The following is an 18,015-nucleotide window of genomic DNA, read 5'->3' as shown; positions in this document are numbered from 1 at the left end:
TTGCTACATGAAATTTTATTTCGTTCCGTTCATATGAAACACGTACAGGGAAATATTCGAATATGTACCTATTTTACATACGCGCTCTCAAACTATCAGCCGCAGGGAGGAATTGAAAAGAATCTAGTTTTAAAACACAATGTTAGCCCTGGTCAAAATAAACCATTTGAGGAAAAGGCGGACAGAGCCTGTAGGGCAGGGTGACGAAGGAAGGTCAAGGTCGGAAGGAGTATAAATAATCTCCGGAATAGTAGCAGCACTTTCGTTTCGTATCTAGCCCTACACACCACCGGCTACACATTACCATTCGAATATTGTTACATGTCTTGCTGGTTCATATCATAGCCTACCGAGAGTCTTAGGAATGGGTGCAGATCAGTGGGGTTAAAGCGCATAAAAATGGTGTCTCTAATTGCGGATAAAGTTACACACGGTACGGTGCATCTTGCCAGAAACCAACTGGGATAATGTAGTCTTCTTTCGCGCGGGTTCGTTCTAGACATCCTCAACGATTTGGCTTAAAGCGAAGCAATTCCCACCTTGACCATCCTTATTCCCCCCTTCGTCTCCAGTTGTCCCGACGTTTTCTCTTAATATCACCCACTAGTAGCATATTCGCTTCCTTTCGGTTCGTGCTCCTGCTGCCCGGTTTGGTTCTCATTTGTTTTGCAGTAAGTTCGCAGTTGGGATTTTGTTTGGTTGAGTTATGTGTGTTACCTTTAATCCGGATAGATGTGCTAATAATTTATTGTAATGAATTCCGCGCAAGGAATACGAGCCCGAACGCACCGTACACTTCTGCGTAGTTCTGGTTGGTTTTGCATGTGTGTGTGTTTGCCCTTTCTTTTGTCCCTCGGTATGGGTGGTTTAACAACTGCTGGACAGTAAACTGACAATTTGTTCACCTTATTACTTCATATTTTCAATACGTGCTGTTCAATTACCCGTGCTGTCGTCGCACAGTTCACTCCTTCTACGATTCCGCCGTGATGCATCAGGATACACGTGCAAGCTTAGAAAACACACAACGCGCGCTATCGTACGAAATACTGAAGAGCGCCGTATAATGATGCAACACACCAGCCACACTAACAACACCTAGAGCCACGTCGCGACGTTAATGGGGGAAGAGGTTCGAGGAGAGAAATTTAGCTCGTGGCACACTGCTGAATCCGTACGCCCGGAGTGCCACCTTCGTCCTCGTCCTCTTCGTACGCGTTCTTGTACTGGTTGCGCGCATCCTGTTCGGGATCCAGCTCGACCAGCTCGACCATTTCCACGTCCTGCGGGATCTCCTCGGCGGGTTTCGGCGGTAGGCATTGTTCCAGCAGCTTGGCTGCGTCGCCTGGCAGCGAGTCCGGAAACACGACCCGGAACTGGATGATGAGCCGTCCCTTCTCGAACGGATTCTTCCACTGCGGCATACCCTCGTCCATGATGCACTTGATGGCCGAATGCTTGATGACCTCCCCGGGCATTGAGGTGATGACGAGACTCCGCTTGTCCAGCGTGGTAATCACCTTCTGGAAGCCACACAATGCCTCCGCCAGCTCCAACCGCATCTCCATCAGCAAATCCTTGCCCGATCGCTTATACACCGGATGGGTTTTCTCCGCCAGCGTTATCACAATATCGCCCGGCTGTAGACCAGGCTCCTGGTCACCTTCGCCGCTGAAAACGAGCTTCTGTCCGTTGCGCATACCCTTCTCGATGTGCACGTCCAGAATCTTCTTGTCGCGCACCTTTTTCTGGCCGTCGCACTTTTTGCATTTATGTTTCTCGTCAAACACCTCGCCCTGTCCCTGGCAGGCACGGCACGGTACTTTGTTATGCTGCATGAATCCGGGCATGATGTGGTGCACCTTGGTCACAATGCCTGTTCCGTTGCAGGGAACACACTTGTGCACGGTACCCTTCTTGCCGCCGATACCATCGCACCCATCACAGATAACACTCTTTTGCAGTGACAACTTCCGGGTTGCGCCGCTGTACAGCTCCTCTAGCGTCACCAGCAACCGATGAATCAAATCCTGCCCACGTTGCTCCCTTCGGCTACCCATACCACCGTTGATCAGCACGTCGAAGATGTCCATCGGGCTGTGGAAACCTCCCGCACCGCCCGCACCACCCTGCTTGATGGCTGCCTCGCCACCCTCGTCATAGATGGCTTTCTTTTCCGGGTCCGAGAGCACCTCGTACGCCATCGAAATTTGCTTGAAACGCTCACCCTCGTTCGGGTTTTTGTCCGGATGGTACTTCATCGCGAGCTTTCTGTACGCCTTTTTCAGGTCCTCCTGGGAGCAGCCAGGTTTCACGCCGAGCACATCGTAAAATCCCGTTTCCTTCACCATTGTTGAGTCACACCGTACTTGACCTTCCTGTCCTGCTGGGTGGCGATCTGCGTTCTTTTTTCTCACTTCCGAGCGATTTTCACAATCGACTTGGTCGAAAACGAGGAACAAATTTCGCTAAAATGGCGGCGCACAAGGGAGATTTTTAGCACTGTGTACGGAGAGGTTGGAACCGTCCAGAACAATATGACACTCTACGTCTAGAAAATACGTGAAACAGTATGACAGTTCGTTCGCGGCGATGTGATCGTTCTGTTTATAACCATACGTTTAGCGGTTGTGATATTTGCTATGAAATGTCACGAAATTTGTCCAAATGCGTCCGATGGTGTATCTTTTTTCTATCTCTATTCCTCTCTCTTTCACTGGTTCATATGTGTATCGTTTGACTATGAACCAATTGTTTTCTTACCACGGTCATAATAAGCTCCGGCATTACAATTTACAAGTGTAAAATAAATTACATGCCGCAAGTAACGTAAATAATGTTTTAGTGAACTGCATAAGCAGTGCTCAGGACGCAGGCAGTAATGAAACATTTTGCGTCAAATTTCAAAGACTAAAATAAACAATAATAAATGCACTGTTTGATGATCGTTATGCACTGCAAAGTAATGTAATTGTGCTAATGCTGTAGTTAAACGATTGGTAAATTAGATAGGGGTTTAAAAATTTAGTGTTTTTTGCGCAACCTGAATAAACTGGTTGCGTTCGGGCACATTGAAGTCTCTCGCCTCCTTGGTCATCCCTCTGCTCTCGCATCACTAATTCTTCCCTTTGCCGGCAGCCAGCGTTCGGTAGATAACCGGTTTACATCAGCATGCCTACCGGGAGCATATGCGTGTGTATGTATGCGGATACGAGCGCGAGAAGAAGAATGCGACCTTACCGAGTTCGCGGATGCGACCGTTGAAAAGGTCACCAAGGACGTTCGAAATTCTGGTTTTCTTGCCTAGGCGATTTCGATCGGTCGTTAGGTGGGAAAACAGAATGATCCGGGTGGGGCAAGCCTTAGAAGATTTTTTTTATACATCCACTATTAAAATGAGACAACAGCCCATCGGTAAAAAGGGGGGAAAAAAGATGAAGATTCCGTACGGCTCCCGGCAAGATCCGTAGATGGTTGAGAGGGATCGTTAGAACGCGCTGTAGACGCTACCTTCTAATCAGCTATTGATCGACGGTGCTACAGTAAACCTCCGATGGCACTGTTCTACAGACTGCGCCACCATTTTGCCACGCTGCGGTTATCAATGTATTGTACTTCATTAGGCACCACATTTGTCATCACATTCGCGCGTGTATTTGGGTTTACCACATCGATTCGTACCGTCGGACCTGCCCCCGGGTAGGCAATTTGTTCTGGCCAGTATTGGTAATTCGGTTGTGGCGTTTAATTAGTTTAGCGTCGTATTAAATGCTTTACCGTTCCGACTAGCATGATGCTCGTAAAGCCCAATCGATCGGCCCTCGACGGGACCATAAACAACACGATCGATCGAATCAAAACGGATCGGATCACCAGCTGAAGACGGTGATGATGAGCTTTTGGACGGTGATCGTACGCACAAACAAAGCACGACATTCAAGCAGACGGGGACGGGTGAATGCGGGGTGACACAGACACAAAAATTTCGATCCGGGTTATGGCGCCAGACCTGATTCGGGTTTTGGCGACAGTCGCTAAAAAATGGAGGAACACAACCACCACCACCACGATGCGATGCCCAGACCGGACTGGGTTCTGGAATGGAGCCAAACCGTTCCGTCCACACCGGGAGATGCTGTCTGTGTTTAATTGGAAATTCTACAGCGAGCAGATTCGCGGCATGTGTGGTGAACGGGTGAATGTGGTTGAGATTGACATTTTAGACTCAAATTAGTGAGATCGTGATCGGTGCCCCTGCCCCACGGAACGGTGGCTCTAAAAATGTTGGTAGCATTCGAGGCGAATGTTATTTTCGAACGTCCCAACCTTTGCGGGAAGGAATTTCTCACCTCCGGCCCCGGGCAGTGGGAAGTGGAAGGGGGTGTGGGAGCGGGCCTATTATCACGGAACGGTTGAACGATCAGGCGAAGATAGATTTAGAGTGTTTATAGCCGGTTGGTTAAGAACAAAAACAGAAGCTGTAGCTGATGCTAAACAGCTGGCGCCATTTTGTCCCCCCTCCGTAACACGGTTGGAAGATGGTCTGGGAATTTTGCAAAACTTCCCATAAAAAAAGCAAACACGCTCGAAGAGTCCGTGTTTATGACACGCGTTTTGCCTGCGTGAAGGTGTAATTAAATCGAGCGTCGGTTGAAAATGGGAGTGAAAAGTGTACGCTGATGCTAACCAAGGCTATAATAAGGCACGCCAACAGTTTGGCTGGATTACAGCCGAAGCGAACATTCCACCCGGTGTTCTTCACTCTCCCGTTTCGCGGCCATTTTTTGCGCAGCTTGGCACGGCCAAAACAACCTAGGCTATATATTAGCGAACGGCCTTGATCGTTGGAATTTCTTCAGCGCTTCCACTCCCGTTGGCAAACCCCCCGCGCCGCGCTGACCGCGGCTCTCTTCGACACTGGACGAACAATGAACCGGCAAACCGAAATGCTAAAAGTCGCATTTTCGATGGCAGGCAGGCCCATTTACGCGGGCCCCAAAACAAGCGTTGCGATCCCGAAACCGTGCGCAGCATCTGCATGATCATCTCTCGAGATTAGGGGGGGCGGCTTTCGCCACACAGTGCAGATATGGTTCCGTCGCTTGCCTAGAGCCCGAGACGCTCAAGAGGAAGAAGAGCAATACACACACACACACACAGATAGACTCGCACAAAGCAAACAGAATGCCGGGCAGCCTCCGTGCCGTTTGGGAGTTTTCGCCAATCTTGGAGATGGGTTTGTGTGTGTGTGCGTTTTTTTTGTCATGTTGGCGAAGAGAATTTCGTACGGGTTGGTTGGGTAGACCCGCGTGTTGAATTAGTGATTACCATAAAAATTTTCTTGTTATTCAAATGAGCAGACTTGCAACCACACATGCACGAGTGTGGAGCGGTAATGGCAACGCAGTGGGCCCGATGATAAGCGACAGCGTCAGTGTGGAGCCGGCGAACACCGTCCGAGATGGGACGTCAACATTTTTGGAATTCCATCCTTCGCCGCCCGACAACGTTCGGGAAAGGTTGGGGTGAATTATTCCGATTATACAATACGGCCTGTTGCGGGTAACGATCGATCGTCACTGGTGAGTTTTCGGTTCGAGGGGCGAACTAGCGAGTGTACTTAAAACAGGGAGTATACTGCACGATGCGGATGTTGTCAGCAGCTGGAGAGTGTTATCTCTCTCTCTGTGTGTGTGCGTGATGGCACTGCAATACGTTGGAGAACGTTTACGGCTAGCTTCACCGAGCGAGCAGCATTTAAGGTTCTAAGAAGCGCTAGACGTGTTGCCAGACACACAGATGTTTGATTGATTGCTGTGTTCGCACGGAACGTGCACAGCCTTCGCTGTGGGAACTTTAGTAGCACCGTGTGCGACTGTGGTGGTGGAGTACTGCTTACGGTTGACCTATCTCAATTTGCGTAATATACCCACACACGCCAACGCATACCCACCTGTACGCCGATTGCAATCTACTGCCGCCAAATTGCCGTGTAAAATGGAACTGTAACTGGTGATGAGCTGGGCTTATCTCTAGTCACCCTGTAGGAAGCTTCACGATTCTAGCGATGTCTCATCAGCTGTGCTGGAGATGATTTTTATGATGAGAAACGCGTCTAGCGTAGTGATACGGTTTGGAACTCTTGAATAAAAAAAAAGCTGCTATTGAGCTTATGAGCGCATTGATGTTAATTGTAGGTTGACTTCCAGTAGTTGATTCCCAGCAGCAGCAGAACAAATTTCAACGAACTCCGCAACTCGTCCACTCACGTGCACCGGTACAAACAAGCTCTCGGAGCTAGTGCCTATGGAGATGACTATTACCAAGGAAAGATCGCATCGTCCGGGAGAATGGCATGGACCCCCTGTTTTCCAACAAACCATTACCGCTGACTTGCTAATGTAACGGAAGCAGTAAAATCCAACCATCAGCGCACATTAATTTGGAGAGCGAAGAGTTTTGTTAAAAATTCATTCGTTTAATGTGCTGCCATAATAAACAACATTAGGCCAGTTCCGGCACTGGGCGAGCAGAAATTAACCCATTCGAAGCCGTTCTGCTGCTGGCAGTGTTCGATCTCGTGAACACGATTACCCACGATGAGATTGTCGTTTTTTCTTTATGCTGATTGCTGTCAAGTAAAGAGCTTTTTTCTGCTTGACTTGGGGAGACTTAATCCGCGATGATTGGAGAATTGCTAGACGAATCCAGAATATCCGCTTCAGTGTAAGGTGCTCACCTGATTTATCAATGCACCGGCAAGATATGTTTACATTACGATATAAGTTTCCAAGAAATGAAGGCATTATGGACTAGTTTTTTGAAGTTTGATCGTCCAGGGAAGATCCAGTGCAATCAAAAAGCTGCTACAGCACCAGAATAAACTGGTTCCATCCGCATTGAATGAAGCATATCCTATGCATTCGACGAGCGTTGAACAGTTGAAGATCATTTTTCAAGCGCGAAGCCACATTTACTAAATGGCTTAATGTGGTTTTAACTGTGGGCTCAAAGGCATCTCTCTTGGAAGCTTGACTTCAGAGGTACCTAAGAATTAAACTGTGCCACAAATGGGTCGTTTGCGAGCGTTTTTCGGTTTGGTGCTTGTGGAAGCTAATGCTTTTTTGATTAAAAATCTATTCTAATGAATGTGTGCCGTTTACTCTGTCCTCTGATGAGGATGGATGTAACTATCGGGCTTAACATCTCGTAACTTATAGGTTTTATTTTGCGCCGTGTTGCGATTAGGAAGGCGTGTTCCTTAACGGTGAGATGACGATCCAAGCGAATCAGGAAGTGGTAGTTAGGTGACCCTGTGAATACGGAAGTGTTGGCCGGAGCTGAACCGAGCTGAGGAGTAGAATTTTGTCTAATGGTTGCTGAAGAAGAGAAAATTTGAGGTTCGTAGAGAGACCTATAATCGTAATAAGTAATGGTTTTTTATGTAAAATTTACACAGAAGCATGCAATGGATGGAGTCAAATTAAGTCATTGGAGCGAACTCATTATTAGACAAATATCAGACCACAGATCTAGAGTTATTGTGCATTAACATAGAGATTTAGCGCTAGAGTAGGGGGAACGGTTGTTTGGGTACCGCGAACCAATGGGACTCTTGCGACGATGGCGTCGTTATTTGAAGAAGACAAGGTTGACCAACTAGATCAAGGTTTTGTATATTGACAACAGAAAACGTTGATGGGCAAACGTTTACCTTATCAGGTTCTCTTCCGAACAAACACAAACTCCTGCCCCGTTGTTGCCGTTAAACCGCCTCGGTCAGCAGCTGTTGGCAAAGATTGACTACCATTACCATATATCTTTTGAAGATGTAGTCAAGCTTTCTGCAAGGTCATACCCGGCAAGATGTATTTTTTGTTTGTATTTAACTATCTATTGTTACTGTTTGGGTGGAAATTTCCATTCGAAAAAGTGAGTTATGTTTTGCGTCTTACCATCCTGAGCATTTGTTTACAACTTTTACCGTTGGGATTTACTACGCATGGCACGGAATCCCCGGAAGTCGCTAACCTCCTCGTGGCACCAAGTGATTTAGGAAGTTCCACCATCGAAGGTGTGTAGTGATGGATGAAGATGGTCTTGAACTTCACATTGGCCGCATACATCACGGTACCATCTCGCAAAGGAAAATGAATAATGATCACGCTTATCAAAAGGGCTGGCTGTTGATTGCCAGGTTGATCGAGTCTAGAATAGCAAAAAAAGCATACTTAACTGTAGGCAACTAACTACGTTATAGTGCCCTCAAACCAAACGCTACTGTTAAGCGGTGTTTCACGCTGCTCGAACATCCATCTGCACCAAAACAATCCGCCACACTGACGCCGGCGTGCCGGCATACTTATCGATCGTCGCCAGTGCCGTCTGTCTGTCCATTTCGGCAGGGTGGATTTGTTGCACGAGCTACTATAAAAATCCTAAACGAATTTATTAGCCAGATTACGGAGGGAGAAGAACGGCGAAAATATCTCCTTTCAGTCAACTATTAAAAACTATTCGGAATTTGCATAAATATTTGTACAAATTCGTTTGCTCAGACGACGGTGTCGCCGTCGCCAGCATCGTTCGGACTGTCCTGCACCGGCTTGCACACGCTGCTTACACCGCTTACGGACCAGCTGCGATCTCTCTTTCAATTCGAGGGTGGGTTGGTTGCTTGTTTTCTGGGCGCACAGAAAATCTTCCGTCCGTCCGGATTCTGGCGCACTGAACTGGACGCGTCTGTCGATCGGCATGTGTGCGGATTGATGGCGGATCAGTGCCGATTCGGTAGTGACGTAGGTATGCAGACCGGTTGGCACCAGGTTGGCATTCTTCGGCATTGTGTACGAAAGGCACGCGCGCTATCATTTCAACGCCCGTCCCTTCCAGCTCCGCTAGCTGGCCGTCCAGTCGAAGACATTTCCGTACATCGCCGCAGGTTTTGGGGTAAGATTTGTTACTGTTGTGGTTTGTTTTCGTCCGTGCGTTGATCCGTGTGGCCTCGTTTGCTGGCGGGTGTGCAAAGACATCTGTGAAGGCCGCGTCTTCGGGGAGGCCGATTTAGCGTAAATCAATCGACGGCGTTTGGTGTGGTGCCGGCAACGCGCCCAAACCCGGACCTAGTTCAGACGCCGACCTGGTTAAGGTTGATGGGTCCGCCGTATTACTTCAGCTTTTGCACCGTTGATGTTGATGTGATATCATCTTGAAAAACCGGGAATAAAACGTTTGCCTTTTTTTCTCCCTACATCAAAGAGAATCATAAAATTGGAATAAAGTTACTTCGAAATAAAGAAGCTTTTAACCAGCGGCTATAGAGACGATCGCCGATGATCAAAGTGCGATCGGGAGATATTTCGTGGCGGTCCTTTTTTTCAGAAGTGCTGGACCTGGACCTGGAGCTACCAACTTCGGAACAGTGGGCGTTAAGCTGGAAGGTGCGAACCCCTTGCTACCGGGTGTCCCGATCGATTGTTCGGGATCAAGTTTATTGCAGCACGGTTGATATAATGCACCGCACCATCGTAAACGAGTGGAAGCTAATACGAGCGTGGTTTATGTTGGACCGGATCTTATAACACGCAGTGGGACGCATGGAAGCGGGATCTATAAGAAAAACGGATAATTTTGAATGTATTCTTGCGCTTACGGGAGGGAAGATGGCCTGTAAGCATTGAGTTGGACACACGGGTTTGAGTAGCAATAAAAGTGGTATCGGTTCACGGGGCTCCTAAATTGCGTGAATTGCTCACAGGTGTGTGAGGAGTTTGAGATGTTTACATTCACACCGACCACTTTTCATCCCACGCGTGAATTGGTTTTCTGTTTTTATTGGCTCCAGGGACAGTTCGGGAATGTTTGGTGTGGTTAAATGCACGCCCAGATAGAACGCTGCTGTGGGTTTTGAGTCAACGAACTTTGGGGAGTTAAACCCAGCGAGTTTTCGTGCCTTTGGACATGGTTTTCATAATTAAATCCATTATTACAACATGTAGCTACAATGTAGGTCCAATGATGGCGTTTTAAGTAAGTCGCAACACCATTAGGAACTTCCTGAGTTGCATTGTCATTGTCCTTCTGACTGCCCTAACGCCTAGCGATCGGAAGGTGACCACCGTCATCAGATTGATTGATAATTTCCTCCCGAGACTCATTGCGACCCTAATGCTCGAAGGTTGACCAATTATGTTCATTAACGCTGTAATCTTCCAATTCCTACACTGATTGTGGTTCTTCACTGTTCGGCTGACTATCAAGAGCACAGGATGTCCATGGGCTTTCTGTGATGTGCTCGAAAACGTTTTCGTCGGAAGGGTTTACGAAGCTAACCTTCAAGACGTCAAGTAGAGTGGACGCTGGAACGCAACAATAGCAGTGCACGCTGAATATCTTCTAACGCAATAGGGCCGGTTCCGAGGCACAGCTCGCTCCATGCGGACCTTGGTGGGGTGGTTCGCGCTCGGAATGGGCGAATTGCCCGATATCGTGTCGATGTCAGCATTTTCGCTTGCTTATCTGCGAAATGACGCAGAAACTACGCAGCGTTCCGAGCATGGACGTGTCGGCGGGGAATCAATTGTGCCGATTCGCGGTTGCAGATCTGCCAGCAGATAGGGGCGCATTGTGGGTAACATCGTTTGTAACATTGCCATTTATGAGCTGCCGCTTCCGGGTGGTAGAATCTTGCCTGCGACGGCATGTGCTGGCGTGGTGTTTGGCACCGCGTCGATCCCAGATACGGCCAGCTGGTGATGATGAGGAATAATTCAAACATTAATTACCAACCCACCAGCGCTAGATGTTTGCCGATTGTTGCTCCGGGCAAACGTTCTCGCCGGTAAGCCGAGAACCAGGAAGACATTATTAGCACATCGCAACGGCAATCTTGACGCTAGATCAAGGGGTTTGGAGCGGCCGAGAGGGGACGGGAACGGGTTGGTTAGGAAAATCTTCTGCTCTGTGGAGGAGTGAGAGATGCAGTTGCAGCTGTTAGAAACGGTTGAGAAAACTCCTGACGTTGCACAGCTACTGCGCACCGCACCGACAGGCACATCTGTGTACAATCCAAACCATGTCGCATCTGCTCAACGATGATCGATGTTGATTCTGTGGAGATAACAGCTTCGTTTTTAAAACCACAATAAAACCTTTCATTAGAAATCAATTTGAATACGGCGCATTCGAGATGCCTTCTATGACTTTAGCAGCACACTTGAGCGAAGATTTAACGTTCCAGATTATGGCGGTGGTTGCGCAAAGTTGCAAAGCCACACAGCGAAACCACGCAAAGGAAGAGACAAAGCAGTCGAAACCAAAAAAAAAAAAAATGGATTGCCCTCGAGCAAAGAATGTGCTGGAACTTGTGCTTGGGAAGCGACGGCAGTGTTTTTCGTTGGGCCCATTTATTTCGGGAGTCTATTTTTAGCCGGGTCCTGCATGCATCCTGCCTTTCCAAACGACATTCCACTAGATGGAATGGCAACGCTTAACCGCAAACAACGTAAGGGATGGACCGCTGGCCGATTACTACACACACTTGCACGTATGGGAAACAAGTTCCGTGGCCCGTGCAGTTTCGAAAATGCGCAAAAAGCCTTCCGCCCCGGGGGTAATGATATTCTTCTCCTTGGTTGCGCTCATTTTGTCAGCGTTACCCGTGGGTTGGGAAACAGGTTTCGTTTTTCGGTGCAGGGATGGGTCGTAACAAATCCGTAACAACCGTTCCCGAAGGAATGCGGCGAAGCAATGGATGCTGGACAAACGTAAACAAGCGGCAGAAAGCGGGCCGGTCGCCACAGGAAATGGCGTCGTAGACGATCTATTTTTAGCAGCAACCGTTTGCCTTTACCTTCACGTTTTGGCGTTCATCCAGACAGCGGACCGGCGCACGGTCACGGAAACCGTTCTGGTTGTTATTTTCTTCCCCCCCGATGCCTGTTGCTGTGGTGGCTCCTTTTATGGATTTGGAGGGATTTTGAGGCGTGAAATGATTTTCCGCCTCGAAAAAAAGGTAAAACGAAACGGACGAAAGGTAAGGGAATCCAAGCGTTCCAAGCGTTGGGTTCGTCGCCGGTGGATCGCACAAGTCTTTCCGTGTTCTCGCTAACAGATCATCTCGTTGCAGGCCCGATTGTTCGTATCTTTTCACATTCTTAATGACTTTTGTACAAGAATTCGTTCCGAATCGCATCCTGATGGCGAGTGGGTCAGTCTGTTCTTCTTCAAACTGTAATTTAAGATTAAGGCGGTGCTACGTGGCCGATGCAGTTTTCGGCCTGCTCGAGAAAAAAATGGCAACAACAAAATTGGGGCGAATGAACCGGATGTGCGAAACGATGCTTATAAAAGGGGGATAATCGATTTCAGCATAAAAAAATAATGAAATTCTTGATGCAAGAAGTTACCTGCATACAAGTGTTGAATTAATAAGAGTTTCTTATAATCAATCAGTAATACTTACGCGTGAGGACAAACGGAAGCAGAAGATGAATTTTATTCGTACGCTCTTAACACCTCTACGCCCGGATCACATGTGGATGGAATTAATCCTTTTTTTTTGTGTGACACTCGTCTGTTGACGATTCGCAAACAAGTGGACATTCGATAGTGGGCAAACGGGGCATGATTTCAGGAAGCGACAAGCCTGAAAGACTGATGAAAATATTGCACCGGTTGCACGTAATGAGCATTGGAAATTTGAGTCCGGGCGTGGGATTGCGTTGGATTCGGAGGCTGATTGTGGAAATCCCATCTTCGCTGGGGATGAAAAAAGATGACTATCAACGGCACTACCGGAAGAAGGCTATCAGTTACACAACCGTTCTTGGACGGCGAAGATGCAGTGACGATCGTTCTTGTGCCGGACATGCGTTGGACGAATGTAGAAAAATCCAATCATTACAAACGAATTGCAACAATGGGGGAATGAAGCATATCACATCTAACTCGGTTTGTTTACAAACGTGTGCTGTATTTATTTGCGTATAAACAAATGCAGATGAGACGACGAACCGAAAACATCGCCAACGAACAACGGGTGAGACAAACATGAAATAAATAAATAAACATGCGAATAGCGAATACAAAAAAAATGGCTCCTCACTCTATCCAGAGCACTCACCCCGGGTTCCGGTACGACCTTGGTTGGCCGTTGGCTGGAAACTTCTCGACGCTCGATGTTCGATTTAATTTATGATTTCCCCCGACCAACCCCGTCCTGCACAACGTCACCGGATCCGGATCCCGGGTGTTTCGAAGCGTCCAGAAGTGAACCGTTTGGCGCATTCCGCGTACAGCACTGGATTGCACCGGCAAACGAGAGCACCGGTGTCTGAAGAAAGCAGCTGCCACGCTAACGATCCGGTCCGAAGGTGTAAACAAAAAAAATAATAATAATACCCCTAAAAAAACACAAATCGGATCACTCCCCTCAACCCGGTTCAGGTTCAATGACGACGTAAGAAAACAAAAACTGCCCCCCCCCCCCATCACACGATTGCGAAAGGAGTCCACATAGCAGAACAGTTTGGGGGGGAGGAAAAAAGTGCTTGAATTTGTAATTTGTTTTGCCGCGCGTTCCACATGGCGCACGGTACAGAGTGTGAAGAATGTTTCAACTCCGATTGGGAGGTTGTAGGGGGGAGGAGGAGGGGGAGGGGGGAGGCATTTAGGTGCGAAAGAAAGCAAGCCAAAGCGAAAGAACGCAGCGGGACGACGAGGTTGACAAAAGCCAAATAAACATAACCGGTACAAGGACGCCAGCGAAGCGTCCGGTGTGCCGTCGTCTGGTTGCGTCTCGTTGGCGCCAAGAAATTTATAACATTCCCCAAAATTAACGTTATTAATATAATACACACGCGGAGGGAGGGTGGGGTTGGTGGTAAGCGACAGGAAGTCGCAAAAATTGGCTAGGCGTCGTCGTACGGTCGTCATCATCGCGATGCCAGCGCGGCGCGACGTGTTGCCCGCGTTGCGTATGGGAAGCACCGGAGGGAAGGTGCCCACAAATGCCGGCTCGGTCCGGTTTGGGGCGGTTTTCGGAGCTTGAACTTTGTTTTTTGTGTTTTAAATCGTATTAGCGCGCCAGCTATGTGTGCACGTGTGCGCATTTTGTTTTTCCCCGCGTTTGGCCTTATCAACGCTATTTCGGTTGCGGATCGGAAGCGAAACCGGTTAACCACCGGCGAGGAAGATGTGCCCCGGGGGGTTGAAAGAAGTGTGCCGAGAGCGGGAAAAAAAGGATCCCCCGAAAGCCTCCCCACGAAGGGGTGGGCAAAGTGCGCCAGCCTATTAGAATTATAGAGGCGATCGCATTTGGGCATTCCCTTCCGAAACGATGCCATTTGGGAGATTGGTCGCCCGCTGCGAAGGTTCGTCGCTTGCGTCGCCTTCTGGCGCCTCAAATCTGTTGTACGAAAACGAAAGACTTCAACGCCGCATCGGCGCAAAAAGGAAGGTTTGTTCGGGTGATGGACGCGTGGAAAGCTGCCCCTGCCCCCGTGCGTTACTGTTTTGATGTATCGCGGTTTTGTTTACGAAACAACCGGCCAAAGCAGAAGGGAAATGAAACATTTGATAACCTTTATTTTGTTGTTTGTGGAACTGGGAGCCGTACGTGGTATTTGCGTCTTTCCCTGCATGCTGTTGCTGTTTTCTCCCAATTTATGGTCGGTGCTTTACGAACTGTCAACTGCGTCAAAAATGCTGCGCAAAAATGTTCGATGTAAACAAATCCTTCCTGTTGTTGTGGGGTGGCGATAGTGCATAGCCCAAATAGGGGATGTTATGTAAAGTGGCGAAGGTGTTTTTTTTTGTCTTATGTGTGTGTGTGGGGCAGTTCCTTTGCTTATGTGAATTCGAAACATTTTGCGTGGTGGAATGCATCAGCTTGCCACATCAGACGAAGGTGACGAATCTACCATTAACGATTTGCCTGCTATTAATCACGTGACCCACGCGGAGCGGTGCATTAGATAATAGAAAAAAAGGGGGCTGAAATTTACATGCGGTGCCATCACTCTAGTAGCACACGTTTATCTAATTAGTTGCGTCGCTGCTGCCGATGTAGCGTTGTGGTGTTACGGTTTTGGGGGTTGCTCTTTTTGCGATTATTTTGCATGTTGCTTCGGCATGTGATCAATATGTTTCGTGAAGATTTTTTCCCAACTCTGCAGGGTTGTCGATCGGTCATTATGTAAGGGTGTGAGGTTCTTAACCTTCAGCTGCTGAAGGTAAGTCGAGCTTATTTAAAGCTCGATAGAAATCATCACTCCGACAGCTGCTTCTCCGGGTATCTCTGACAGCGCTATCAGCACCGCCCTCGATCAGTCCAGTGAGCGCTTGGGTGCGTGTTACCATTGAAGCTCGTGTAGCACACTCGCCGGGAGAGCACGGGAATACCAGGGGTATTGTGTGCAAATGAAGCATCATCAATCTGGGACCGGGGCCCGATGGCCGGTAGCGTATCGGGGCTGCCCTGTTTGCAAACCGAGCGCGGGAAACGAACCTGCAACCGGGTGGGAAAACACGGCCGTATGATGTTAGTTGGAAGCGACACGGCTATTCCCAACGCAGCGCTGGTCTTGATGTGGCAGTGGCCACCGTTTGTGTGTTAACGGTGGTTGCAGCAATGCATCCAACCGCCGACGGGCAGCCGGCTTTCATCCAATTCCACACCGCCGGCACCCGATGTGTACATAGTGTTTCGATTCAATTAGCGATCAACGAGTTACGGCGAATCCGTTGGCAATCTGTTGGCCCAAATTCCCGGCTGGGGCGCTGGTGTGAAGCGAGCCCTCGTGGGCGCCCCGTAGCATAAACCCGGTGCAGACCCAAACCCCGACGCATACACACTAATAAAACGACGCAAATAAACGATGCCCAGCGATCTTAAGGTGGTGGATCGTTGATGAGCACCAGAGTGTCCAATGCGAAATCTAACGCTAGCCTGCGCGCTGCGCTCGATAAACTATGGCCCGAGTGGAGGTGTATATGAAAGTGCAAAAAAAAAACAAAACAAAACAAAGAGCGCTTGAATGGAAAACATTTTTATGGTCGAGTTTGTGCAACATTGTACCTTGGGCGCTCGAAGGTGTTTGCTTTACTTGAGATCATTCTTTTTTTTTTAAATGTTTGAAACGTTGTTAATCGTGCGCTGGAGCTTGGGTGAGCTACTTGCAAAAAGGTGCCCGCTGGAAGGTGTTTCATCTGCACCATTGTTGTTGGCGCGCGCTGTACGACAAGTGCATATGGATCACTTGGCGCTCGGTTCGCCAGCAGTCGCATAGCACCGATTCTGATTGTTCCATGATACACAGTTTACGATTGCAGGCAATTCAGTTGTTTATCAGCCGAGGATGGTTTTCCCATTAGAGCATTAATTGAGGGGTTTGAAACTGTGTCACTGCTAAGCTTTATTGACGTTGTATTTTTCTAAGATAGACAAGCCTAACTTGAAGCAATCGAAATTGGATTAAACTTTTGCAATAGCGTTTTCATCCATTTGCAGAATCTCCTCCAATGTTGTACACTTCGTGGTCCATACAGAGCGTGCGGCAGTAGAATTCGCACTCCGTTTACCACAACTTGATCGATACACGCTTATCGTAAATCTAATTTATCATCAGTTTCATCTTCGCAACCTTCAAGCCGAGGAGAAAACACATTTTTAATCGATTAGTCGGTGTGTCATCCACACTGGTCGGAGTGTTTACAGACGCTCCGAACCGAACACGGCCACGGGTAAGTTGCACGACCCGGGGTGTCCCGGTCATGTCGCATAGAATCCGGTCGTCCATGAACTGTGCGTGTCGCGGTTGCATCGGTTGGTGCATGGGTTTCTGTGTCTGCGATCGACACATTTATCATGCTCGTGCACAACGCCAGCCTATCGTTTGGTTCGTGTGTGCAAAACCGCACCGGGGCAACGAAAGAGACAACCTTTTGCACCGGATGCCAAACGTCTGTGCGCGAAGGTAAACTTGGTCCCGCCGCTGACGACAAGGGGCGAAGCGTCCGACGATGATCCTCACGATCACTCCCCGCCGAACGGTTCGAAACCGGCGGAAGGCTACGGATTATCGGTGATTGGTTCAAGTGCGTTTCGCCTACAGGTCGTACGGGAGAAGCATCTTCTTTTTACCCATCCCATCCACCCTGTTCCACCCGGTTGGAACTCGTTGTCATTGAACACTAACCCCGCAATGCATCGTGTCCCTTGGTCGGGGACTTCCGGAACAAAAGCCTGCGGGTGATGGGTTATAGGTAAGTTGTTTTTTTTTTGGATCAGAAAAATAGTTTTTTAATTTGTAGGGAGTGTCAGGCACGAAGTAAAAAAACCCCCTGTCTCATGTGTGGAAAATTTAATGAAGATTAATGATGATACTGCAGAGCGTGTACCAATACACGAAACGTGCACAAACCCCCTAAGCAACTCGTATAAATATTACGTGAGCACTCAATTAGGGAACATGTTGTCGATCGTACCGAAGCATCTTGTGACGTGTCTGGTGACGCGCACTACATAATACCCATTGTCGAGTATGCTTGGGTGTGCTGGGTGCTTCATCGATTCTTGCCTAATAAGGCATCCAGCAGGAAGCGATGAAGCGCAACACATCGGATTAATCGGCAACAACGGTTCAGCCGGTTCGGGATGAGGTGGAGTTTGACGCAAATCTACCGCAGCGAAACCATTTCGATCGAATCATCGTGTTTTACATTTGATGGCGTCTTGCGACAGCCGGAGTGATTGATTTAGAGCCATTGTTGATGGGTCGGTTTTGGTTTTGTTCGTGAAACCGCTATTGAATGTGTGGTTTTTTTTTGCGGTAAAGATGGAATCTTCCCGCTAGCTGACGTTAGATATGATGCTTCGTTTTATGACTATGTTAGGCAAGGGATGTGGCATCGCTAGAAGCTGAGCTTGACGCAATTGCTCTTTGCAAAAGTGACTGATACACGTATTTAGGTGATTTTAGAGCTGTAATTTACGACACTCGACGTTGAACTATT

The 18,015-nt window shown here is 48.3% G+C and overlaps 1 protein-coding gene across 1 annotated transcript; it reads right to left on the bottom strand.

Moving 5' to 3' along the window:
• Positions 1-1,148: 1,148 nt before the first annotated feature.
• On the bottom strand, positions 1,149-2,373 carry LOC128716031 (dnaJ homolog subfamily A member 1-like). Its single transcript, XM_053810954.1, has one exon. The coding sequence runs from the start codon at positions 2,349-2,351 to the stop codon at positions 1,149-1,151; it is 1,203 nt and encodes a 400-aa protein (XP_053666929.1). The 5' UTR covers positions 2,352-2,373.
• Positions 2,374-18,015: the final 15,642 nt, after the last annotated feature.

The sequence above is a fragment of the Anopheles marshallii genome, chromosome 3, assembly GCF_943734725.1.
Source record: "Anopheles marshallii chromosome 3, idAnoMarsDA_429_01, whole genome shotgun sequence".
Taxonomy (NCBI): Eukaryota; Metazoa; Arthropoda; class Insecta; order Diptera; family Culicidae; genus Anopheles; species Anopheles marshallii.
Note: the sequence above shows the minus strand (reverse complement) of the source record. Positions and strands in the feature narration are given on the sequence as shown.

Bases quoted from the DNA above. Each gene is read 5' to 3' on its own strand.
- LOC128716031 (XM_053810954.1), bottom strand. From the start codon at position 2,351: ATGGTGAAGGAAACGGGATTTTACGATGTGCTCGGCGTGAAACCTGGC.